This window comes from Chlorocebus sabaeus, chromosome 3 (genome assembly GCF_047675955.1).
Source record: "Chlorocebus sabaeus isolate Y175 chromosome 3, mChlSab1.0.hap1, whole genome shotgun sequence".
Classification (NCBI taxonomy): Eukaryota; Metazoa; Chordata; class Mammalia; order Primates; family Cercopithecidae; genus Chlorocebus; species Chlorocebus sabaeus.
In genome coordinates, this window is record NC_132906.1 from 324,682 (window position 1) to 350,959 (window position 26,278).

The window sequence follows — 26,278 nt, forward strand, 5'->3', positions numbered from 1 at the left end:
AAACAGGTTTCACACGTAAGACTTTGTGTTACTGTGAGAATACTTTCTTCAGAGCTGTGTTTGTTTAGGAATATATACAGATTATCATCTTTTAAAATAGGAATTCATGTCTTTGATGGTGATTATGTCGTGTAGCAAGGGAAAAAGAGTATCTTCACAGGGAGAAACATTCTTGATACTAATGTGTGTTTTTGAAACCCATGTCATAAAGCCACCTTACTTGGTGTCTTTAGCATGTGAGTGAAGAGACATATTTATGAGTACCCTGACTTGTGGTTAACTGAGAGTCTGTGTTCACAGAGAGCAGTTCCAGTATTCAGCCAGGTTTCTCTGTGGCTGCAGGTTTCTTGATAATACTTTAGGCTTCTTGGAGGCAAGAATTTTTTCATTATACCCAGAAGTCAAATTATTATCTATTGCTGAACCGAAGAGGTGAGAATGAATGTGAAAATGAAAAAGTATTGCCTTAAAGATTAAAATCCTGCTGGGTGAGTGGCTCACGCCTGTACCTTGGGAAGCTGAGGCAGGCAGATCACCTGAGGTCAGGTGAGGAGACCAGCCTGGCCAACATAACATAGCGAAGCTCCGTCTCTACTGAAAATACAAAAATTAGCCAGGCGTGGTGGTGGGCACCTGTAATCCCAGCTACTGAGGAGGCTGAGGCAGGAGAACTACTTGAATCCGGGAGGCAGAGGTTGCAGTGAGCTGAGATCATGCCACTGTACTCCAGCCCAGGTAACAGAGCAAGGGTTTGTCTCAAAAAAAAAAAAAAAAAAAAAAAAAAAAAAAAATTAAAATTCTATCAATAATTGTTCATATTAATACATCAACTATTTTATAAAAGATTTATAATAGTACATGCGTTTGAATTGGTTCAGTGAAATTCATGGAGAATATGACTTGAACTCTATACTCTAGTTTGTTTCTTGGTTTCTTTTATAATTAACCATTTTGAGTTCAGCCAAGTAGGTGAAGCCGTGTAGTATGTTGCTACACGAGTAGAGCAGCCTTCATAGCATTGAGGTATTTTGTATATGCATTTTGATATGTGTGTTGTGTATAAGGGCGATGGTGATAAATAACAATTTATAAAGGAAGAACCTTACATCTAGTTTTAGTATATTTGTAGCCTAATCTCAAGATTAGCAGGACAAGGTAGTCATGATAAAGGTACTTATAAAGTTTTTAGGAAGTTTATTATAGAATGTAATGCAATAAAATAAATTTGCAATTTGTCGAGTGAGTGAGTGTATTTAGAGGTCAGCATTCTTGATTCAGAATCTAATTTCTTTGGCTTGTTGGGTAATTACTTTGTAGCGAGGTGATGTGACAAAAAGGAAGCCATAAATTGTAGCCAAATTACAGATTGAGAAGTGGGGAGCATACATTTCAGGATATCTCAGTAATGAGAGGGGAAACAATACTTGTTCTCTGGGATGGCTGCGTCAGTGCAGTGTGACTGTGTCGTCTGCCTTGCACCTTCACCCATGAAAGGATGGGTTGTTTGAAGACCTTGTCAGTCTCCCCACCAGACGGTTCTTGTAAAAGAATAAATCGATGGTACTGGAGAGAGCAAGCTGGCTGTCCAGCGCCTCCCACCCATCAAGCACATTCATTTCCTCTGCTCAAAAGATAGAAGAATAAATGAAATGAAATCCATGAGTATTTTTTAAACCTTGCACATTAAAAGTATACTTTTTAGAAATAATAATAATAGTTTTAGCTCTACCAGGATATTTGGAAGAAAACTAGATACTCTTTTACCTTAAATACAGATTCTTATTAAAAGAAGTGTTTTAAGAATTACTTTTACATTTTAATTCTAATTGGAAGATAATATTACCATGCAATATTTCATGACTTGTATGAGTCAGCTCTGATTGTTTAAATCTGCTTTACCAATCCTAGTACCGAACCAGTGTTAAGTTTCACAGAATTCTTGCTCCTTAGAGTGCAGTGGATTTAGAATAAAGCTTACTTACTGTCATAACTATTGTATTGTTCCATATCGTATCCCTTATATTGCTTGTTATGCTAGTGTTAGAAACATAACTAGATCCAATGGACCTGGGGTTCAAAAATGAATACTAGAGTGAGGCAGAAAAAAAGGGATTTCTAAAGCATTTTCATAGTATGTGGAAAATTTTTTTTTAAAAAAGCAAAAGAAAGAAGGGATTGCCCTTTTACTCCATGTAAGCCGAGTGAGTCTCCGAGATGTCAGCTGCTATTCAGCTTTGTTAAGTCTGTGTTGAAGCACTTACCGTGTGCCAGGAACAGTGTCTTAACGTGTGTGCATTCCTTTACATTGGGAATTTGGAAACTCCTACCGTGTGCCGGGAACAGTGTCTTAACGTGTGTGCATTCCTTTACATTGGGAATTTGGAAACTCCTGTGCATTTTCAAAAGGAAGAAAGTCTATTAATCCAGTAGTGCAGCATTTAAAATCTTTTTCTGTAAATTATAGCTTGGACTCGTAGTGTTTTTGTAGGGGTAGTGTTGTTTTGTTTTTGTTTTTTTTAAGTGATCTGTCTATAGGATTTTTCTAACAGCTGCAATACTTGTCTACTAAATCAATTTCTCTTGGGGGTTCCAGAAACCAGGAATACTGTCAGCTGCATAGGTACTCTGAAGTTAAATTAATTCTGTATTTTAAGGACTAGCTAGAAAAAAAAAAAAAAACTAGATAAGGATTTAATTTATTTTTTCATTCGACATTCAAAGACTTCTAAATTCTTACATTTTTATTTTATTTTATTTTATTTTATTTTATTTTATTTTATTTTTTTTTGAGACGGAGTCTCGCTCTGTCGCCCAGGCTGGAGTGCAGTGGCGCAATCTCGGCTCACTGCAAGCTCCGCCTCCCGCGTTCCTCCCATTCTCCTACCTCAGCCTCCCCAGTAGCTGGGACTACAGGCGCCCGCCACTGCGCCCGGCTAATTTTTTCTATTTTTAGTAGAGACGGGGTTTCACCATGATCTCGATTTCCTGACCTTGTGATCCGCCCGCCTCGGCCTCCCAAAGTGCTGGGATTACAGGCGTGAGCCACCGCGCCCGGCCATAATTCTTACATTTTTAAGTGGAGAGTTCATGAAGTTTTATTTGTGACATTTCTGTCACTATATTGTTGTCCTATTTGCCTTAAATGATACTTTGCTAGGAAACAATCTACATACCAATAGCAGGTGAATAACAGCATAAACTAATAGTACAGCTCTTTCAGTCTTTAATCTTTCCTATGTCCTTCCTAATGTTTTACACCGTGCAGCACAAATATTGTTTGTGGTTCATCATTGGACGTGGGGGTTGTGCCGATGCCTATAAAATTTGAAGTTATTGTGAAATGTTTCTTATAAAGTACTAGTTTTATGTTATAAAAATGTAAAGAATAATGAAATGAACAATTACATATCAACCACGCAGATTAAGAAATAGTGTAGTATATTGATGGAGCCTTTTTCTGTTTTTAACCTGTGTTTTTCCCTCTCCTATTGTTGCATGCAGGTTCTTGTTGCATTACTTATTTCTGCCAAGTGAGTCTAAAAGCAGACGCTGCTGGTGAACTTCCCAGCCAGTGTTTCAGGCACTTGTTAGCAGCTTCTGCAGTCTCTGATAGTTGAAGCTGTTTTCACTTCCAAACTGTTGTAAATAATAATATAAAAGGAACTTTTTGAAGGAATTCTGTAGACATAAGATTTTCTGTGAAAATGAATTGCGCATGTTCATCTCACTGCATTTTTTGTCTGTGAATCACATACTTATCTAACACATGTTATGTATGTTTACATATGAAGATAATCTTGATGATAACAGCAAGAGCTTTCCAATTTCATGGAAAGGATTTGGAGTTGTCAATGATGATTAGTTGCTGTTGGCAGGAAGACAATCTATAACTTACCCTAGCATGAGAGCTCATATTTTTACAATATTCGATATTAGATTTATATAGATAAATATAAATATAGATAAAGACTTTATATTTTAGAGCAGTTCTGAGTCCACAGCAAAAATTGGGTGAAAAGACAAACCCCCTCAAACGTGCAGTCTCCCCACCGTCACCCATCAGCACCCACACGAGAGGGTGCATTGTTACAGCTGATGAAACTGCACTGACATCATCGCCATCCGGAGTCCATAGTGGGCAGAAGGTTCACTCTTGGCATTGTGCGTTCTGTGGCTCTGGACAAGTGTATGATGTCCACCATTAAGGTATCATACAGAGTAGTTTCACTGTTCTGAAAATCCTCTGTGTTCTGCCGATTTATCCCTCCCTGCCCCGCCAACCTCTGGCAACCACTGATCCTTTGGCTGTCTCCATAGTTTTGCCTTTTCTAGAATGTCGTATAGCTGGAATCATGTAGTGATATTAGATTTTAATCTCTGAAATTCAATTTAATGTCAAAAAGGGGACAGATTTCACATATTGAAAGTTTTCAAAGCTTCATTTGACAGCATTTTCATAAATAAAAGTAACCGCTATTTTGGAATTATGTATTCAACATAATTACCAAAACATAAAATATTTTTTTCTGTGACTAAAGGATTGCAAATTTATTGCTCTATATACTTCCAAGTTAATTATGGACATTGAGAGCTAAGTACTGAGATCATATTTTGATCACCTTCTCCACCCTCCATTTCCAGATGGAGTAAAGTGGGGTCAAGTAGTCTCCTGAGCTCTAAGCCCCGCTCCAAAGCCTCTCTGGCAGCAGGCCTGACAATGCCAAGGCCATGAGCACACAGCGTCTAGCTTGGTCTCCTTAGTCATCTCTGTGCACGTGCTGCTGCCTTGGCTGCTGGGATTTGGCCAGAGTGACCATGGAGCAGGGCCAGGGCATTATGAAAAAGCGCTAGGTTAGGTTTCAGTTTTCTGGGATTAGACCGAAAGATTTAGTTGCCAATTGTCATCAACCATATTTCTCACACTTTGCTCGATGAGTTACATTATCTCCAAAAGAAACCAGAAGGCTGTTTAGAAGTCCATAGTCTTACTGTAAATTGCCATCCAGTGAGTTGAGGCTCTTGCAGTCTACCTCTGATCTTCTGTTCTAATGTCAGAGTGTTAATAGGAGGGATTATTGAAAGCTTTTTTTAATAGAAAGGCATATAAGACTTTTACTTTTTAGAACACTTTTATGTATATGAATAATTAAACCACAATAGCATGTGTTAGATATGTACCTAAAAGACAACAAAAATAGGTCTTAGAAAATACCCTTTTTTTTTTTTTTTTGAGACTGGGTGGGTCAGAGGATGCTATTCCTAAATTCCTCTTGTGATATGTTACCAGTCTGTTTATTTTGGCAAGATAAACTGTTAAGACTTAACAAATGATGGCTGTAAAGCACATGCTTTGTTAAGTATATAAACAGGCCACAGATGTTTCTATGGAAAGAAAGTATCTTATTCATCTCCATATTCCAGTGCCTGGCTCTTAGCATTCGATAGATGATGGTGATGATGATGATGATGATGATTTTGAGACAGGGTCTTGCTCTGTCACCCAAGCTGAGGTGCAGTGGTATAATATTGGCTCACTGCAACTTCTGCCTCCCGGGTTTAAGCGATTCTCCTGCCTCAGTCTCCTGAGTAGGTGGAACTACAGGCATATTCCACCACGCCTGGCAAATTTTTGTATTTTTAATAGAGATGGGGTTTTGCTGTCTTGGCCAGGCTAGTCTTGAACTCCTGATTTCAGGTGATCCAACCATTTCAGCCTTTCAAAGTGCTGGGATTATAGGCATGAGCCACCATGCCTGACTGAGAGCTCTCCTACAGTATAAACCTAGGAGTGGAATTTTTTGATCAGAGACTATGTAAATGTTCACTTTTAGAAGATAGTAGTGTCAAATGTTTGTTAAAGTGATTGGACCAATGTATTACACGTATGTGAGTTCTCAGTGATCCATGTTCTCACCAACACTTACTGCCAAATTAATTTGCTTTCCCAAGTAACAATAACATTGAACGTCTTTTCATATATTTAAATATGTAGTTCCGTGATTCCTCTTTTGAAATGCTTGTGTCCAATGCCCGTTTTCCTAATGGGATGTTTGTCTTTTCCTTACTGATTTGTAGAAAGTCTATATATGTCCTAAAACTAGTATTTTGTTGGTTGTATGTGTTCCAGATTGATATGGTTTGGCTCTGTGTCCCCACCCAAATCACATGTCGAATTATAATCTTGTAATACCCACGTGCCAGGGGCAGGGACCTGGTGGGAGGTGATTGGATTAAGGGGGTGGTGGTTTCCCACATGCTGTCTCATGATAGTGTGTGGCAGTTCTCTCCTCGCTCTGTCTCTCCTGCTCTGCCATGCTAAGACGTGCTTACTTCCCCTTTGCCTTCCACCACGACAGTAAGTTTCCTGAGGCCTCCCAGTCATGCTTCCCGTTAAGCCTGTGGAACTGTGAGTCAGTTAAATCTCTTTTTCATAATTACCCAGTCTCAAGTAATTCTTTACAGCAGTGAGAGAATGAACTAATACACAGATCTATTCTTTTTTATGGCTCCTTTTTCACTTTATCGTCTCTTTTTTTTCCTGTATTTAAAATTTGGAATAATTTTAGATTTACAGAAAATTTGCAAAGACAGCACAGAGTTTCCATGTGCCTTGTGCCCAGTTTCTCTTAATAGTGTCGTCTTTTGTAGCCATATGGCACACTTGTCAGAGCTAAGAAATGACCACTGGCGTATTATCAGTGACTAAACTACAGGCTTTATTGGATTTCAGCAAGTTTCCACCAATGTCCTCTTCCTGTGCCACGACCTAGTCCTGGATATCACATTGCATTTTGACTTCATCATATTTTTTGAAGAACAAGTGTTCCTCATCTTAATGTAGTTGAAAGTTGTTTTTTGTTTTTTAATGATTTGTAATTTGTTTCTAATGTAAAGATGCCTACCCTTCCTGTGTTTTTTTCTAAATTCTTTAAAATTTGCCTTTCATGATTTTAACGTCTTAGAATTTAATCGAGTAGGGATGCAAATTGTTTTTCTCCATGTGGATAACAGGTTTTTTTTTCTCCAACATTTATTGAATAGTCCTTCATCCTCAATGATCTGCCATATGTAGTTTTTATATAAGTGTGGGTCTCCCCTCCGCCTCCCGGGTGCAAGCGATTCTCCTGCCTCAGCCTCCCAAGTAGCTGGGACTACAGGCGCCCGCCACCGCGCCCGGCTCCCGCCACCTCGCCCGGCTCCCGCCACCTCGCCCGGCTCCCGCCACCACGCCCGGCTCCCGCCACCTCGCCCGGCTCCCGCCACCTCGCCCGGCTCCCGCCACCTCGCCCGGCTAATTTTTGTCTTTTTAGTAGAGACAGGGTTTTGTCATGTTGACCAGGCTGGTCTCGAACTCCTGACCTCGGGTGATCCACCCGCCTCAGTCTTCCAAAGTATTGGAATTACTGGTGTGAGCCACCATGCCCGGCCCCTCCTTATTCTTCTTCCTTTTTTTTTGAGATGGAGTCTCCCTCTGTCACCCAGGCTGGACTGCAGTGGCTGGATCTCGGTTCACTGCAAGCTCCGCCTGCCGGGTTCCCGCCATTCTTCTGCCTCAGCCTCCCGAGTAGCTGGGACTACAGGCGCCGCCACCTCGCCCGGCTAATTTTTTTGTATTTTTAGTAGAGATGGGGTTTCACCGTGTTGGCCAGGATGGTCTCGATCTCCTGACCTTGTGATCCTCCCGCCTCGGCCTCCCAAAGTGCTGGGATGACAGCTGTGAGCCACCGCACCCAGCCGCCCCTCCTTATTCTTAATCAACATCTTCTAAGTGGGTGTTTCTGGGTTTGCAACTTTAAAAATAAACACTTAGATCTCTGTGTGCTGATGGCGCCCTAATTTGTGTTTCTGGCCCTGAGCTCTTTCCTGAACTCCAGACAGGCATCAAACAGTTAACGTTCCCGGTTGGATTCCTATTTTGGATCTAAAATTTAACATGTTCATCTCCCAGTATGCATCATCTCACATTGGCCTGTCCGACACCTCCATCCTTCTGTATCCTAGGAATCTTCCCAGCTGTCAGGGTAAAACCCCCCGCCCCCGGCTTGTTTTCTGTCTTGCCTCAGGTCATTTTCCAGTGTCAGCCCTTTCTCCAAAATCTGTACCCAGTTTGGCCACTTGCCATCATCTCTACCCTGGTCCGTGGCACCATTATACTTTGCAGTGTAAGCAGTGTGATTTTCCTTTAAAGAATTTTATCTGGCCAGGTACAGTAACTTACACCTGTAATCCCAGCACTTTGGGAGACTGAGGCAGGCGAATCCCTTGAGGCCAGGAGTTCGAGACCATCCTGGCCAACATGGCGAAACCCCATCTCTACTAAAAATACAAACATTAGTTGGGCATGATGGTGTACACTTGTAGTCCCAGCTACTCAGGAGGCTGAGGCAGGAGAATCACTTGAACCCAGGAAGCAGACACTGTAGTGAGCTGAGATCACACCACTGTACTCTAGCCTGGGTGACAGAGCGAGACTCCATCTCAAAAAAAAAAAAAAAAGTGTTCTATCTGTTTCAAGCATTGCAGTGGCTTCCTGTTGCAATTGAAAGAAAACTTAGTGTCCTTGTCATAGCCTATCAAGGCATTTGGTCTGTTCCTTGCCTGCCAGCCCCCATTCTCACCCCATGTTATGTCAGGACCTGGCACGGTCTGCTCCAGGTCCACCAGCTCTCTCTCAGTGGTATAAATGCCAGGCTCATTCTTGCCTCCTGACCTTGCAGGTTTTAAAACTAGAGTGACCTTTTAGCCAAATGTTAGCTCCATTCAGGGAGATCTTGGACCACAAGTAGCTCTATGAAACAGCCTGGTGATGTACATTGTCATCCTACCTTTTTCTCTGATGATTTTTCTCTTCTTTCTCAGTGGTGTAGTTTAGGTGTTAACCCTTTAATTCAGTAATAGTAGTTAAATGAAGAAGAAAGAATAGGAAAGAGGAAAATTAGGAATAACAAGCTAAACAATTTCACTGCGACTACCTTGAAGTGTGTACAGCCTCATGGTCTTGTTAGTGGATCTTGTACAGGTCTAGTTACATCTGGTACTATGCTTGTGGAGAGGCCTATTCAGCCAGTCAGAGCTTTGGGCAAGGAGAATCCTTGCTTTCCCTCATCTTCTCATCTACTCGTCTCTTTTTCTAAGTCTCCCACATGTGCTTCCTTTGTAAGAAGAAAAACTAACTGCAGTGAACCAGAAAGACGGAGAACCAAAAAGAGGGAGAAATTTATTTCCACATTTACAAAGTATTTGTGCTTGTAAAATTCTGAATTTTCTCTAAGTATGGGACACTTTAGGTATTTCTCTAATATTTTTTTGAAGACATTTAATGCTTTTCTACTGTATGGGATTTGCTGTTCTTTTTTATTATAAGTTATTTCTTGTTAAGGAGCACTGGTAGAGTTCTCCCCACATATTCTTACACCTGCTGATTAAGTCAGTCTGTTTTCACCATTCTTCAGTTTCTCTAAAACCATTTTAACGTGTGTAGGGTGTATAATTTTTTTTTTTATTTTAACAATTCTCTTCTTGACTACAGAAAATGTTAATATTATTTTTATTTGAAAAATGCATGTTCTGCATAACACTGAACAGCTGGTTTTTAAAATAAACTTTAATTCCAGATTGCCTAAGACTTACTTAGACTGAACTTAGAAAGATTTTAGAAAGTTCAGTAAGAACTTATTAATAATTGGGAAGTTCTGTTAAAGGAAAAACTTACACTATTTGTATGAGTTTACATGACTTGTTATAATGCCAACTGTTGTTCTCTGAACATTTGTTTTATGAATGTTCTTTTCTTTTAGCTTGATAAAGATGACATGGTATACATGGAAGCATATGATAAATTGTTGGAGTCCTGGTTAACTTTGGTTCAAGATGACAAACATTTCCATAAAGGCTTTTTTACCCAGCATGCAGTTCAAGTTTTCAATTCCTATATTCAGTGCCACCTAGCCGCTCCAGATGGCACAAGAAATTTGGTGAGTTTTACGCAAGATGGTAATTAGCAGTCTATTTCATCATAGGCTATATTTCACCGTGTTACACGTTACATAATGCCAGAAATTCAGGATGGGTTCCCTCAGAAGATTTGCCGCAAGCAGAAGTGGCCTTGTTGTCTGAGTTCTTATTATATGGGATGTTGCTTGTATATATTCCTTTTCAGTTACCCACCTCTTTCTGTCTAGCTGTCAAGAGATATGAATAATTTGGACCATGGATGTCCGGTCTTTTCAGTGACAGAAGTTCAATGCTCCCATGTGGGAGGTGGGTTGTGGGCATGCAGTTAGTTGTGTTGATCACCATGGAGTGATTCCTGTACCTCTTGCTCTTGTATGTTTCCCTGTTTTGATAACTATCCCGGCTGGCAGCCGTGTTAGAAGGGAGTTCGTAGATAACTGTGCTCGAAGGTTGGCTGTGTCCTGCTCTCCTTTTGCTCTGCAGTGCTAAGCTGTCTAAGCTGTGTTATGGAGCCGCAGAAGTGCACGTGGAATAGGTAATGCAGTTCCTCATTGTTTATTGCTTTCACTTGCAATAGACTGCCAATGGCGTGGCCTCTCGTGAGGAGGAAGAAATAAGTGAACTTCAAGAGGATGATCGAGACCAGTTTTCTGATCAACTGGCCAGTGTAGGAATGCTAGGAAGAATTGCTGCAGAGCACTGTATACCTCTTCTGACAAGGTACACACAGTCCAGAGAAACCCCATGGAGCAAATGTTCTCCACTCACACTTCCCTGGAGGGCACTTAAAGTGTGTAAAGACTTTAAACACCCCACCCCGTGTCCCGCACACTGGAACAAATGGACAGGAACATACTCATGATTGCCTTCCTTGGCTTAGACATTTGGAGCCCAGGCACTACAGTGTAGATGGCAGAGAGATTATGGAAAACATGGTATGAGAAATGATTTGACCCATATCAGTGAAAACTTGGAATAACCAGTTTTCAAATGCCTTTTGTAAACCTTGTTTGTAAAGCAGTGTTTTAATTCTGTGTTATAAAAAATAAATCATAATTCCTATAGTGCTATGAGAACAGTTGTGTACTATAATGTTTTTGTATATGTGTTTTTACGCTAACATTTAATTCGTGTTGTCTGATATATGGAAGTTGTAAGTTGTTCCATGTCTTTGCTTATTGAACTTTATGAAGCTGCTGTTTTCTCCTCTTTTAGTTTATTAGAAGAAAGAGTAACAAGACTCCATGGTCAGTTACAACGACATCAGCAACAATTACTTGCTTCACCGGGTTCAAGCACTATTGACAACAAAATGCTTGATGATCTCTATGAAGATATTCACTGGCTTATTTTAGTTACAGGTTGGTTGGTGGTTTCTTTTTAAAATGTAATTGCCAACTGAGCAGTTTAAGCCTTAAAAGAAGCTTCATATGTGAAAAACAATAGTGTGTATACAATATTGGATAAAATTTGGATACAGCTATTTTCTGTCATAGAACTATGGATGCATTTTTTAAAAATACTGGCTAATATGTATGCAGTGCTATTGCATACCAAATGTTTTACGGATCTCATTTTACCCGCTGAATTAGTATTGCTAGGTAGTATTACTGTTATCATCATCATCGTCATTATCCCCAACTAATAGATGAAGAAGCTGGGACTTGGAGAGTATAAGAAACTAGCCCATTGTCACAGTGCTGTTCATTTTTGGAGCCAGAATGTAAATCTAGGCAGTCTGACTCTTAGGATCTGCTTTTTTGACCACCATACTGTTAGTGATTCCATATTTTAAATAATAAGGAAAAAATCTTGACTTTTGAAAATGAATTCCCTAATATTGACTTCTAATATAGATAGTAGCAGAATTTCTATTAACTTTACAGAATACAGTACTGAAAATTATTTAAGACAGTAGATTAAAAAGCCCCTATGAATTACAAAATTGGTGAATAAAACATTTGTCCTTTTCTGTATTTTTGAGGGTTACTTATCTGAGACGTAGAAAGTTTTTTTGCATAAACTTGAAATTAACAGGTTAACATTTATAATTTACATCAATTTATATGATGTATCTAAATCAAATAAAACTGAAAACATTTATAGTACAATTTGATAAATGTAGATTTGTTAAGTGTTCATTTTTAATTTTTTTTAAACTGAAGGCTACCTCTTAGCTGATGATACTCAGGGAGAGACTCCGCTAATACCTCCAGAAATAATGGAATATTCCATTAAGCATTCATCTGAAGTTGACATTAATACAACACTTCAAATTTTGGGATCTCCAGGAGAAAAGGCTTCTTCCATCCCAGGGTACAACAGAACAGATTCTGTGATTAGGTAATATAAACTCTATAGCTGTGCTCTTGTAATTTTTATACTGTTTGAATACATTCTGAGTTGATGGGTAGATGGCTGGAGTGATAGGCACGTTGTAAATCTGATACATTAAAAAAGTGAAAACTTGGAGAAGCCTTGAAATACACAAGGATGGCAAGTACTCAGTGTATTTAGGCAATGCCACTCTAGTGAGAGTTGACAGCTATCCCCAGTACTGAAGAAGAGAAATGTCACATTATTCTGAATATGATGAGACTTGGAAGGGACATTGGATGTAGTTGTGAGCATAACGCCTGTCCATCAGAGGGCAGTACTGATGCATGCAGGCGCCCTAGACAAAGGGGACCAGATGAACATTAAGTCTCGCTCATAAAAGCTAAAACTATGTTTCGGTGGCTTTCTCATGGAAAATGATAGATAATTCGTTATCTCAAAAAATGGAAATATTTATTCTAAATGTGAAACTGAAGAGCCCTGTTAGAAGACAGGAGAGTGCCTCAAATGAAATGATTCACTTTAATCTTTCTAGTACTAATGGCAAAATTTTCATTAATTCTTAATGGTGAAATTAAGGAGGGGTAAACCTGTATTAAAAATGTTCCAGACCGGGCGCGGTGGCTCAACCGTGTAATCCCAGCACTTTGGGAGGCCGAGACGGGCGGATCACGAGGTCAGGAGATCGAGACCATTCTGGCTAACACAGTGAAACCCCGTCTCTACTAAAAAAATACAAAAAAAAAAAAAACTAGCCGGGCGAGGTGGCGGGCGCCTGTAGTCCCAGCTACTTGGGAGGCTGAGGCAAGAGAATGGCGTAAACCCGGGAGGTGGATCTTGCAGTGAGCTGAGATCCGGCCACTGCACTCCAGGCTGGGCGACAGAGCGAGACTCCATCTCAAAAAAAAAAAAATGTTCTGGCCAGGTGCAGTGGCTCACGCCTGCAATCTCAGCACTTTGGGAGGCTGAGGCGGGCGGATCACGAGGTCAAGAGATTGAGACCATCCTGACCAACATGGTGAAACCCTGTCTCTACTAAAAATACAAAAATTAGCTGGGTGTGGTGGTGCATGCCTGTAGTCCCAGCTACTCGGGAGGCTGAGGCAGGAGAACCGTTTGAACCTGGGAGGCAGAGGTTGCAGTGAGCTCAGATCACGCCGCTGCACTCCAGCCTGGCAACAGAGCAAGGCTCTGTCTCCAAAAAAAAAAAAAAGTTCCTAAAAGTGGATTTGAAAACAACATGTAAAATTTCAGTATCTTTATTTTAAATGTAGGTTGCAAGCAGAGATGTCGGTAATGATAATAACATTGGTTTTTATCAGCTGCAAAACCAGTTACTCAAACAGGATTCTGTCCCCTTTATTCTTTTTGAATAAAGGGGACATATTTTTTATGCAAAAATATATGGATATCATTTAAACATGCAATAGAAAATGTGGCTTTTAAAAAAATAGTTGAGGCCGGGCGCGGTGGCTCAAGCCTGTAATCCCAGCACTTTGGGAGGCCGAGACGGGCGGATCACGAGGTCAGGAGATCGAGACCATCCTGGCCAACACGGTGAAACCCCGTCTCTACTAAAAATACAAAAAAAAAAAAAAAACTAGCCGGGCGAGGTGGCGGGCGCCTGTAGTCCCAGCTACTCGGGAGGCTGAGGCAGGAGAATGGCGGGAACCCGGGAGGCGGAGCTTGCAGTGAGCTGAGGTCCGGCCACTGCACTCCAGTCCGGGCTACAGGGCAAGACTCCGTCTCAAAAAAAAAAAAAAAAATAGTTGAAATATTAAGCTGATAACCAAGGATATGTGGGGAAATTTATTTCCTTTATTGTTGCATTGTCTTGTTTGAAATAAAATCATACTTTATTGAAAAAGTTACATCTTCATTTTAGGATTACTATAGTCATTAGATTTAGTGTCTCTGGAAATCAGTGCTTTGCTCTGGTTTGGTTGATGGTGAATGTTAATTTAAAAAGCAGTTCATTTCAGGGTGCTATCATATCATATATTCTTCGTTGTATTGTTTGCTTGGGCAGTAGCATTAGGAGTGCTTTCCTTGTATTTTAAGTGCTTTTTCAATTTTTGTCAGTCCCAGGTGTTAGTGTGGGAGCGACACATTTTGGTATCTGAGAGCACAGACTATGGTGGATTGGGACAAAAAAAAAAACTCACTATATTTTTAATCCAAAGAATTAATATGAAATTTAATGTTATATGGTAGAAACATTTCTTGTTTCACTAAAAAAGCAGCCCATACTTTCTTAAAACAGGTATCATTTGAGAAATAATTATTGACTACTGACTACCTAACAGGGAGCCTTTGGGTATTTGAACAAAACAGATAGAAGTCACTCCTCTTTTAAAGCTCTTTGTAAAGGAGAGAGAATAAATAAGTAAATTATGTAGTCTGTTAGAAGACAACAAATGTGACAGGTAAAAAGCTAGAGTGAGAGTATCAGTAGGGATTGTTGTAGCTGTCATTAGTGTGGTCAGTGTTGGCTTTATTAGAAGGTGATGGGAGCAGAGATGGGAGGCTGGTAAGGGAGGCCATGCAGGTGTCTGCGGGGAGAGCATTCCAAGCAAAATACACAGTGAATGCAAAGGCCTTGGGCCTGCCTGGCATGTTCAAGAACAGCCGTGGTGTGTTGAGCAGAGTGAGGTGGAATTTTGTAGGAGATGGAGTTAGGAAAATAGAAGGAAAACAGATAAGGTCTTAGGCCTTTGTAACATCTTTGGCTTTTGTTCTGAATGAAGCAGCATGCCGTTGTAGGGTTTTGAGCAGGAGAGTAACTTAAATGTTAAGAAGTTGACTCTGCTGCATTGAGAGTAAACGATGGAGGCTGGGCACCGTGGCTCACACTTGGAATCCTAGCACTTTGAAAGGCCAACGTGGGCAGATTGCCTTAGCTCAGAAGTTCAAGACCAGGCGGGGCAATGTTGAAACCCCGTCTCTACTAAATACAAAAAATTAGCCAGCCATCGTGGTGCTCACCACCTGTAGTCCCAGCTACTCAGGAGGGTGAGGCATGATAATTGCTTGAAGCTGGGAGGCAGAGGTTGCAGTGAGCTGAGATCACACCACTGCCCTCCAGCCTGGGCGACACAGCGAGACCCTGTCTCAAGAAAAAAAACACACAAAAAAACCTGAGAGTAAGTGATGGAAGCCAGGAGACCAGTTAGGAGACAAATTGCAGTAATCCAAGAGAAAGATGATGGTGGCTCAGACCTACACTGGAGGTTGTGAGAAGTTAAAGAAAGCTCTGTTTGTTTTATTGTGTTGACTTTGGATTTATGACGTACAAATGTAATCTAGGATTGACTTGGAAAATATGAGAAACTGAGTGCTGTTTGGAATATATTTGTAGATATAGTGCTTTAAGAAATTGAAGTACGAATGGGGTATTAATCTTGGAATATCAACAATTTAAAAATATTTTGATGTTTTTATCAGTTGGATTTCAACTCCCCTGCGTGCCAGCATCTGAGGGTACAGTTAGAAGTGTGTATGGGTGTTACAGGAGCTCCTGGTTCCCCTAATCCATGGGCAGAGGAGAACCAGAGGTGGCTTCTTGAAGCATAAGAGTACTTCAGGCAGTGACAATAGCATGAGCAGCGATGTTATTGGAAAGGGGTCCCTGAGGGTTCTCGGATCTTGTGCAAGAAAGAATTCAAGGCGAGCCCATAGAGTAAAGTGAAAGCAAGTTTATTAAGAAAGTAAAGGAATAAAAGAATGGCTACTCCACAGACAGAGCAGGAAGTTCCTGAAAATAAGAAATAAGAAAATAAGAGGAGGAACACATCCACAATTCTTTGTGTGTGTGTGTGTGTGTGTGTGTGTGTATGTGTGTGTGTATGTGTGTGTGTATGTGTGTGTGTATATGTGTGTATATGTGTGTGTGTATGTGTGTGTGTGTGTATATGTGTGTATGTGTGTGTGTGTATGTGTGTGTGTGTATGTGTGTGTATATATATGAGATAAAAAAAGATCATGGGGCGATGCTACAAGAGTTTGTGATAAAGGATTAATTTTCTTAATTACTGTATGTTGCAAGAATCAGTACTGCTGTCTTTTAAGCAAAATTAGGAATGCTTTTGTTCTACAGATGTCAGAATATCTGGACACTCCCAAGTCTGGGTCTGTTTAGTAAATCTTACTAATTTGTTCCCTTAACTGTAAACATCTAGAGAATAGGGAATGCTTGGCTTTCTGGGAATGCAGCCCGTCAGGTCCCAGGTCGTTTCCAGCCCTCACTCCAGAGGCAGTCAGTCTGGTCCAGCCCTCACTCCAGAGGCAGTCAGTCTGGTCCAGCCCTCACTCCAGAGGCAGTCAGTCTGGTCCCAGCCCTCACTCCAGAGGCAGTCAGTCTGGTCCCAGCCCTCACTCCAGAGGCAGTCAGTCTGGTCCAGCCCTCACTCCAGATGCAGTCAGTCTGGTTTGACGCCTCTCACAGTAAGAGAGCCCTGCTCAAGTGAGAGGAACTTAGGTGTAGCTGGTGTGTGACCCAGGAGGGCAGGGCGATGGCCTTGGTAGGGGGTGAGGGTGGAGAGGCAGGGAGGATGCTGTGGGTGGGGCTGATAAAGTGGGAGTAAAAGTACTGACAAAGATTTACAGCCGAGAAGTGAAGTGATCAAATTATTTTAGAGATACTATTCCATGGGTGATCAATTTAAAGGGTGGTAAGGCAAGTTAGGAAGCATTTTCCTTAGTAGTCTTGGAATGAAGATGGAGACAGGTTCTTGGGTTATGAGGTATTTCCGAGGTAGAAGAAAGGCTCCTGGGCGCCTCGCCTGGACCTGCCTGACTCAGGCTGAGTGGCTCTTTCATTGATGTTTCTTCCACTTTACAAAAGAAAGGCCAAAGTTTTCACTTCTACCTCTGAACATGTGGATTGGCAGGCGTGTAAAACCCTACAGAGGAGAGGGACAGGTGCAAACAGTGTGGCACCAAGTGACTGAGTCACTAGCGAGTGGGCAGTTGGCAGGTTTCAGCCCTTTGCATCAAATAACATGAAGAGGACCTAATCACATCAACTAAGAGATTATTAAAAATAATTTTTGTTGGTAGATCTCTGTGATTTTTGGCATATAACTTGGAAGAAATACAAATAATTGGGTGATTCTGCTATTTTAAAAATAGGTTCTACTTATATGACATTTTCTCAGTACTTATATCAAAAGGAAAAATAGGAATCAAATCATGCTCACCTCGCTCATCTGGTAATAGGTGGTGGTCATTCAAAGACACATGAACTAAGTGGGGAAAGAACCCTACCAAGTTAATCACACTATGAGATGCACACACTTCTATGTTTGTGTTTATTTATGTTTGATAATTTATTTAAATTTATATTGTTTTGCTCAGTTGTCTAGTTTTAAGTATCATAATGATAACTCAATCCAGAAGACATTTTTAAACACTTACGGTCTTATGGTCATTGAAAATGTTTAAAGGTTATCTTTCAATATGTAGACATTTGTATCAGAGTATGTAGTATGATGAATAAAATACTGGAACATAAAAATTATATTAGGATAATGTTCTATGGAAAATGAAATTGAAATAAAAACAAGGAAAATTTGTTTACATTTTTAATGGATTATAGTGGGTACCAGCACATTATGATAATAAATTATGCACACTGGAGAGTGCATAAATGTAAAGTGTTAATGTAACCATTTTATTTTGAATTTTGTTAGGCTGGAATATATATTTAAAATGATTTAATCTTACCGGAAATTTTGACACATCTGCAACTTAAATGTATTACTGTATTGGGAGATTGTTGGGGTTTTGTTTGTTTGTGGTGTTGTTCACATACTCCCTAAAAAAAATTTCTAAAGTTTGAGCACTTGTGGTATAGGAAGTGTGCGTGCAGTGAAGAAGGCTTGGCATGGTGGCTCATGCCTGTAATCCCAACACTTTGGGAGGCCAAGGTGGGAGGATTGCTTGAGCTCAGGAGTTCACGACCAGCCTGGGTGACATGACGAAACCCTGTCTTTAAAAAAATTTTGTAAATCGGCCTTGTGTGGTAGTGTTTGCCTGTAGTCCCAGCTACTTGAGAGACTCAGAAGGTTAAAGCTGCAGTGAACCGTGATTGTGTCTGGGCATACTGCTGCCTGGGTGACGGAGCAACTCTGTCTGAAACAGAAAAAAATAGAAGAGATTCTGGGCTGGAACCTTAAAACCCTCCTGATTTAAAGAAGGAGGTCAGGAGAAGAGGATGCTCCTATAGAGACTGGGAAAGAGGAAGCAGGTGGCTAGATGAAGGGGGGAAGGGCAGTGACCCCAGGGAGGCTGCAGGAAGATAAGGGCGATGACAGTGGGCCATACAGTGGGGTAAAGAACTGAAACATGTTTGTATGATTTCATGACGAGATCATTTCAGGCTTCCTGAGAGCACTAGTAAAGGAGCATAAGCCGAATTTGAGTGTTTAGAATCCTTTTCTCAGCACCAATATTCTTTGGTGTGTAATGGGTTCTTTCCGTTACATCCTTTGCTTCCTTGCCTTTTGGCTAAAGTCAAGTTAAATATATATCACTTCTGATTATATGCCCTCCTCAACAAAGACATTTCTATTTGTCTGCATGTCACGCTATGTGACTGACACCACACGACCATATGAATTATGTAGTGTAGGAAAGGACAATACGTGTACTTACACAGGTAATCTTTCTAGCAAGAGTTTTATTTCAAATTACCGTGAAGAATCAAGTTTATTAGATTAGATTTAAACGAGGCACAATAGTCAAACTTTCTAGATAACACCCAGATCTTGTACTATAACATGACCATGACATAAAGCCACAGACCATACTTAGATAACACCCAGATCTTGTACTATAACATGACCATGACATAAAGCCACAGACCATACTAACCAGGGCAGTTTTAAGTAGTGATGCTAAAAGAATTTGGCATGTACTCTGAAGATTTAATTGGATGTATTTCTCTGAAAGTTTTGAATCTGAAAATTCTGTTTAGCTAGTAATGCTGAGATTCCCGCATGTGGTTATGACTTCAGCAGAAGGATGTCTTTAGTGTTGACTCTTCCTTTCTTTATCTTGTCTCCTGCTTCGCGAAAGATCAGAAGTAATACAGGACACTTGTCTAAAACTCTGTTGATGAAATTTTCAAGTATAGCCTGACCTTAATTCAGATAATTGAAAGAGCAAAAAGGACTTTTAAGGAAAAAAATACAGTTAGACAACCACTAAATAAATCCAAGAATAAATGACTTCTGTTTTATACCTACAGGCTGTTGTCTGCCATTCTCAGAGTTTCAGAAGTTGAATCTCGAGCAATAAGAGCAGATCTCACTCATCTACTAAGTCCTCAGATGGGCAAAGATATTGTCTGGTTTTTAAAACGCTGGGCAAAGACTTATCTCCTGGTGGATGAAAAACTGTATGATCAGGTCAGAATGTAAAACTGTTAAAACTTCATTTGGATTTATGATGATGGCAGTTACAGAAGCAGGAACATTTTTCTTTGTGGGTTTTTCATCAAAATGTAACTGTTTAAGAGCAGTTCAACATTTTCTATGTTGAAGAGAATTACGTGACTGGAATGCTCTTTTAATTGTGTTTTAGAGCACATCACTTGATTTAGTTTATTTTAACCACTATTGAAGATAAAGATTATTATTTGGGAATAGATTATGTTTTTTTTTTATTTGGTGTAATATTATGTTACTTTTTTAATACTATGGGAATAACAGAAGTTGACGGGAAAATCACACTGGAAAATGTGAGTGGATTGAGGATGTCTTTTTTTTTGACCTGTGAAAATGAGTACCTGCTTGTAAAGTTGATGTGAAGTAAGCACTGCTTCAGATTAGATACTGATTTCAGTTTGATTTTTGTTTTTTTGTTTTTTTTTTTTTCCTTGAGTTGATCTTTCTTGCTTACCTTAAAAAATTTGTTTCCTCTCTTAAGATAAGTCTGCCATTCAGTACAGCGTTTGGAGCAGATACAGAGGGTTCTCAGTGGATAATTGGCTACCTCTTACAAAAAGTCATCAGTAACCTCTCGGTCTGGAGTAGTGAGCAGGACCTTGCAAATGACACTGTGCAGCTCCTTGTCACTTTGGTGGAAAGAAGAGAAAGGTTAGCTCATTGTTGGAGGCTGACTGTGTGTATATGTGTGTCGGTGAGAAACACTTTTTCCCTTCCTGGTGTAGTTCTTTGAACAGGCAAATGGTTACACGGTCCTGATTCTAGCTAGATCCTTCATTTTTGGAATAGTGCATTTAAAAAACTAAATCACACTGTTATTACAAATGCAAATAGAGCTTTCCCTTCTTATAATTGAGCATTACATTGACTCCTTCAGGATTTGGCATCAAAGCCCTATGAGTAACACATTAGTAATTTATAGTGTTGTGGACACTTTTATGTTGAATGTGGTCTTTTGAATTTTTAGACATCTTATCCCCATTTTAAATATTAAATACTGATATTTAAAATTTAATGTTGGAAAGTAAAATTTTTAGTGCTTTCTACAACAATTCTAGAAATGTTTTCGTTGTTCTTACTGTATAGGAATATCATTGTTATTATTACCATTGTCATTGGCTGGTTTATTGAATTCTTATAATTTACTATGTACTCTTCTAAGCACGTCATAGGTAGTATCTCGTTTAATCATTATATCAGTCTCAGCCGCGTGAGACTGTTGTTATTCCTATTTTGCAGATTATAGAGAAGTGATTATTGATAGAGGTTAAATTTTACATCGCCAAACAACTAGTGGCATTTGAATGTAAGCCTGTGTGACTTCAAAGTCTATCCTGTTTACTGTGCTTTGCTTTAAAAGTAATTAAATCTAGCTATTTTTTATTTTTGTTTTCTTTGTGTGTATGTGTATATATAGTAATACATCTTATGTTTTGTTATTTCTACCTGTAGGGCAAACTTAGTAATTCAGTGTGAGAACTGGTGGAACTTAGCTAAGCAGTTTGCAAGCCGAAGCCCACCTCTTAATTTCTTGTCAAGTCCTGTGCAGAGGACATTGATGAAGGCTCTAGTCTTAGGAGGTTTTGCACATATGGACACGGAAACCAAACAGCAGTATTGGACAGAGGTAACAGTGCCTTCTATTTTGATTGCACCCTTTTGTGTAACTCTGTAGTTCCTTTATCTATGCATTGCCGTAAAAGAGTCTCTGGAGACATAAACATATCAGTCATAGCTTTTCTTTCTTTTTTTTTTTTTATTTTTGAGACAGGGTCTTACTCTGTTGTCCAGGGTGGCATGCAGTGGTGCAATCTCGGCTCATTGCAGCCTCTACCTCCCGGGTTCAAGCAATTCTCCTGCCTCAGCCTCCCAAGTGACTGGGACTACAGACTCATGCCACCATACCCAGCTAATTTTTGTATTTTTAGTAGAAACGGGATTTTGCCATGTTGGCCAGGCTGGTCTCAAACTCCTGGCCTCAAGCAATCTGCCTGCCTTGGCCTCCCAAAGTGCTGGGACTACAGGTGTGAGCAGCCACTGTGCCCGGCCCAGTCATAGCTTTTCTGATACTTTTTTCTCCTAATGAATGGGTTGAAGCTTCTTATTTTACAAATACTATCTTATAATTTGTCTGTACCTGCCTGTGTGTGATGACATTGAATATCATCAAGTGTTCTGCATTTTGGGCACATTTTCCCCAGCTCAGTTGAGAGCATGGACTGGCTTATTAAATCGTCATTAGGGATCAGGGAAACATTCTCTTGTCTCGAATAAGATGCAGATTAACCATGATAGTCATTTCCTAGGGCTGCTGTAACAAAATACCGCAATAGAAATTTGTTTTCTCCTGCTTCTGGAGGCTGGAAGTCCAAGCTATAAGGTGTCTGCGGGATTTGTTCTTTCTGAAGGCTCTATGGGAAAAACTGTAGCCTCTGGTAGCTTGCTTGGAGTCTTTGGCATTCCTTGATTTGTAAATGCATCACCCTGATGCCTGCCTTCATCTTCACGTGCTCCCGCCGTGTGTGCATCCACACTTCCCCTTTCTGTACCAGTTATGTTGAATTAGGGGTCCACCCTGTTCTGGTATGATCTCATTTGAAACAATTACATCTACGGCAACCCTATTTTCTTCTTCTTTTTTTTTGAGATGGAGTCTTGCTCTGTCACTCAGGCTGGAGTGCAGTGGTGTGATCTCGGCCCACTGCAACCTCTACCTCCTGGGTCAAGCGATTCTCCTGTCTCAGCCTCCCGAGTAGGTGGGATTACAGGTGCACACCACCACGCCCGGCCAATTTTTGTATTTTTAGTAGAGATGCGGTTTTGCCATGTTGGCCAGGCTGGTCTCCTGACCTCAGGTGATCCGCCCACCTCAGCCTTCCAAAACGTTGGGATTACAGGCATGAGCCACCATGTCCGGCCAACTCTATTATCAAATAAGTTCATGTCCTGGGGTTTGGATTTACACATATGAGTTTTTGAGGGACACAGTTTGACCCATAACAACCATGGGCACATTAATTTTTTTTTTTTTTTTTTTTTTTTTTGAGATGGAGTCTTGCTCTGTCGCCTAGGCTGGAGTGCAGTGGCCGGATCTCAGCTCACTGCAGGCTCTGCCTCCCGGGTTCACGCCGTTCTCCTGCATCAGCCTCCTGAGTAGCTGGGACTACAGGCGCCCGCCACCTCGCCCGGCTAGTTTTTTGTATTTTCTAGTAGAAACGGGGTTTCACCGTGTTAGCCAGGATGGTCTCGAACTCCTGACCTCATGATCCGCCCGTCTCGGCCTCCCAAAGTGCTGGGACCACAGGCTGGAGCCACCGCGCCTGGCCGGGCGCATTGTTTAATAGGCTTTAAATCAAGGACCAAGAGTTGCCAGTGTGTGTGTAGGTCGCCAGCCTGCAGTGCTTGTGTCTAGAGGGCCCTTAGGGTTTGAGAAGGGGCACAGTAATGGAATTAGGCAGTTGTTTGTGACTTCAAATCCAGGGGAAACAAGACTGACTAAGTATTTTTATTTTAAACAATCGTATTATCATACGGACAGCTTTAAGTCGAATTAAGATGCTGTCCTCTTGAATATGAGTACTCTTACATACAGGGCAGGACTGATGATCTGAAGTTTACGTTCTGTGCCAAGAGGAATTAGGTAAAGGAAAAAGGAAGAAAAACAGGCGAGAGCTTTGTGTTGGGCTTCACTCTGTAGAGGTTGGCAGGCTGCAGCCCATAGGCCAAATGTGGCTTGCTGTCTGGTTTTGTAATAAAGTTTATCTTTGTTTTTTCCTTTTTGGCTAATTACTTGGAAGGAGATGGAGGGAAATGGCAGAATTCTTTGAGTGGCAGGGAGAAAGTTAGGTCCCATGCTTTGGGTGTTCTGTCTTTACATGAGCCGGAAGTTAGGATGACCCTCAAAATGGGGAATGTAAAGTCTGGTTTAGATATTCTTTATGTGCTTGTCCTGCCTCCAACAATTAGAAATGTTTTGGAAAGTGAGTATTTATCCAAGCAGAGGAAATAAAGCATGTGAACTGAGCTTTAAGAAAATTCCTGGTTTATTTTTATAGGTTCTTCAGCCACTTCAGCAGCGATTCTTAAGAGTAATAAACCAAGAAAACTTCCAGCAGATGTGTCAGCAAGAGGAAGTCAAGCAGGAAATCACTGCCACACTGGAGGCCCTGTGTGGCATTGCTGAGGCCACCCAGATTGACAACGTAGCAATCCTGTTTAATTTTTTAATGGACTTCCTTACCAATTGCATTGGGTTGATGGAAGTTTACAAGAATACCCCAGAGACTGTCAATCTCATTATAGAAGTTTTTGTTGAAGTTGCACATAAACAGATATGCTATCTTGGAGAGGTAAGCACTTTCTAATTTTATCCCTTCAGGATTAAAACTCTTTAAAGCTGTAATAAAATAATAGATCTTTACTTCAAATTTGATTAGTATTATCTTAAATAATATTTTTATTCCTCCAAAAGATTTTCAAAAAGATTTTTAAAAAGAACTTATAATTCAGAGAAAGTCATGTTGAGTGAATATAAATTCTTTTTTTTATATCTTCTAAAAAGAAACAGGATACATGTGCAGAACGTTCAGATTTGTTACATAGGTATATGTGTGCCATGGTGGTTTGCTGCACCTGAATATAAATTTTTGTCCTAAAATTTTGTTAGAAAAGGGGTAAAATTTTAAAAATAATATATTAATATATGCTTTAGAAATTATTGTTTTAATGTAGTTTAAAGCAAGAATTATTGCTACTCTTGGAATTCAGAGTTAATTTATATACTTTTAAATTTCTTTAATATCAGTGTTTGTTTCTCAAATAGATTTTACCAAGTAGCATAATTTGTGCATTTTTTTTTTTGCAGTCCAAAGCTATGAACTTATATGAATATCAGTGTTTAATATGTTTATTAAATATCAGTGTTTGTTTAATATCAGTGTTTGTTTCTCAAATAGATTCTACCAAGTAGCATAATTTGTGCATTTTTTTTTTTTTTTGCAGTCCAAAGCTATGAACTTATATGAAGCCTGCCTTACTTTGTTGCAAGTATATTCCAAGAATAATTTAGGGCGGCAAAGAATAGATGTTACAGCGGAAGAAGAGCAATACCAAGACCTGCTTCTCATTATGGAGCTTCTTACTAACCTGCTGTCCAAAGAATTCATAGATTTCAGTGATACAGGTAAAATGTAATGTGATGGTTTTTAAACTTTGTTGTTACCCTCCTTTTTATTAAAGCAAAGAATTGTTTTCTGTAAGAGACATCTCATGAGGACGTTCGATTTGTGGAATAAAGGAAAGGAGATCTCTGTGGTCGAAGCGAGGGTGGGGCCAGCGGCCCTCTTGCTTGACTTTCCTCTTGTGAGAATAACGGAAATAGTATCTCTCATTCATTCAGATCTTACTAAATGCCAAGCACTATTCTTACCTTTCACAATGGTGTGGAGTCAGTCCTGTGTTACTCTCACTTTATAGATGAGGAAACAGAGGCACAGAGAGCTTAAGTCACTTGGCCACAGATACTTAACCAGGACTGGGATTCAGATCCCAGCCTGTGACTCCAGATGCCAGTCTCTTCCCACGTCCCCCAAGGTGGCCACCCCGGCAAACCCTAGCACTTTCCGGAGTGTGGCTTGGAAAGCCCTGTTGGGATGGGAAGCACTGCTCTCTGGAGTTCACAGCCCACACTTTGAAGACCTAGCTTAGTGTCTCACCTACAGTATGATGGGGGAGTGGATTCGCCTGCCTGTGCCTCTACTAGCTGGTCAAATGGGTATCATAATAAATACCTTTCAGCGTGTTTGAAGGATCAGCTGTCAAGTGTCTTTGGTGCCTAGCATTGTGTCTCACAATCAGTAGGTAAAAGATAGTTGCTGTTACAGGCAAGACCCGGATCAGTAATTTAAACCTCATATATTTGTGTAGTTTTCAGTGCTGTAGAGTTCACTCCCCTCCTATCCCACTGCCCACCTTGCCTTCAAACAAAATGGATCCTGTTTCATAAGAGAAAAATGAGTCATATCTGGCCTCTCCTGTTACATGTTGTGCAGACATGTAGGGTGGTGGATATTTTTGGCTCCTTCCTTGTAAGATTCTAAGTTGGGTGCTATAATACCCACTTTTTTATCCCAATCCTTGAGATTGTTCTGTTTCCTTTTTTTTTTTTTCATATTCCTTATTCACTGGCCCATGGTTGTTTTTTTTGTTTTTTTCTTTTTTTTATTCTTGGGCCATGGTTTTTCCAGTATCTGCCCTGAGCTAGGTACCATCAGCTGCACAGTGTAGAAGGTTTACTGTTTATTTATTTATTTATTTATTTTTGCAGTTAACTAGGGGTTCCAAGGTGAGATAGTCTGAAAAGCACTCTACAAATTCACTTTTCCTCAGTGAATTCTTTCTGGTCTGTTTTTTCCTCTCACCCAAGTTTTCTAACTTTCTTCAGGTCATTTCTGCCTAAACCAGGAGTTCTTAACTTTTTCTTTTTTTCCTTGCTGTTGTTTGAGAGGCAGGGTCTCCCTCTGTCATCCAGGCTAGAGTGT

The 26,278-nt window shown here is 40.2% G+C and overlaps 1 protein-coding gene across 6 annotated transcripts in view; it reads left to right on the plus strand.

The window, feature by feature from the left end:
* The window catches only part of XPO4 (exportin 4), a 108,729-nt gene that overhangs the window by 69,402 nt on the left and 13,049 nt on the right, over window positions 1-26,278 (plus strand). For all 6 annotated transcript variants that reach the window (XR_012091694.1, XM_008021637.3, XM_008021641.3 and 3 more), the window contains 9 exons: window positions 9,798-9,974; window positions 10,532-10,674; window positions 11,170-11,315; window positions 12,120-12,297; window positions 19,541-19,700; window positions 20,221-20,390; window positions 21,192-21,366; window positions 23,795-24,088; window positions 24,741-24,921. Coding sequence is in view for 5 of the 6 variants with exons in the window: in XM_008021637.3 (XP_008019828.1) it covers window positions 9,798-9,974; window positions 10,532-10,674; window positions 11,170-11,315; window positions 12,120-12,297; window positions 19,541-19,700; window positions 20,221-20,390; window positions 21,192-21,366; window positions 23,795-24,088; window positions 24,741-24,921 (1,624 nt within the window). In the remaining variant the exon portion in view is untranslated. The remainder of the gene's footprint in view (window positions 1-9,797; window positions 9,975-10,531; window positions 10,675-11,169; window positions 11,316-12,119; window positions 12,298-19,540; window positions 19,701-20,220; window positions 20,391-21,191; window positions 21,367-23,794; window positions 24,089-24,740; window positions 24,922-26,278) is intronic.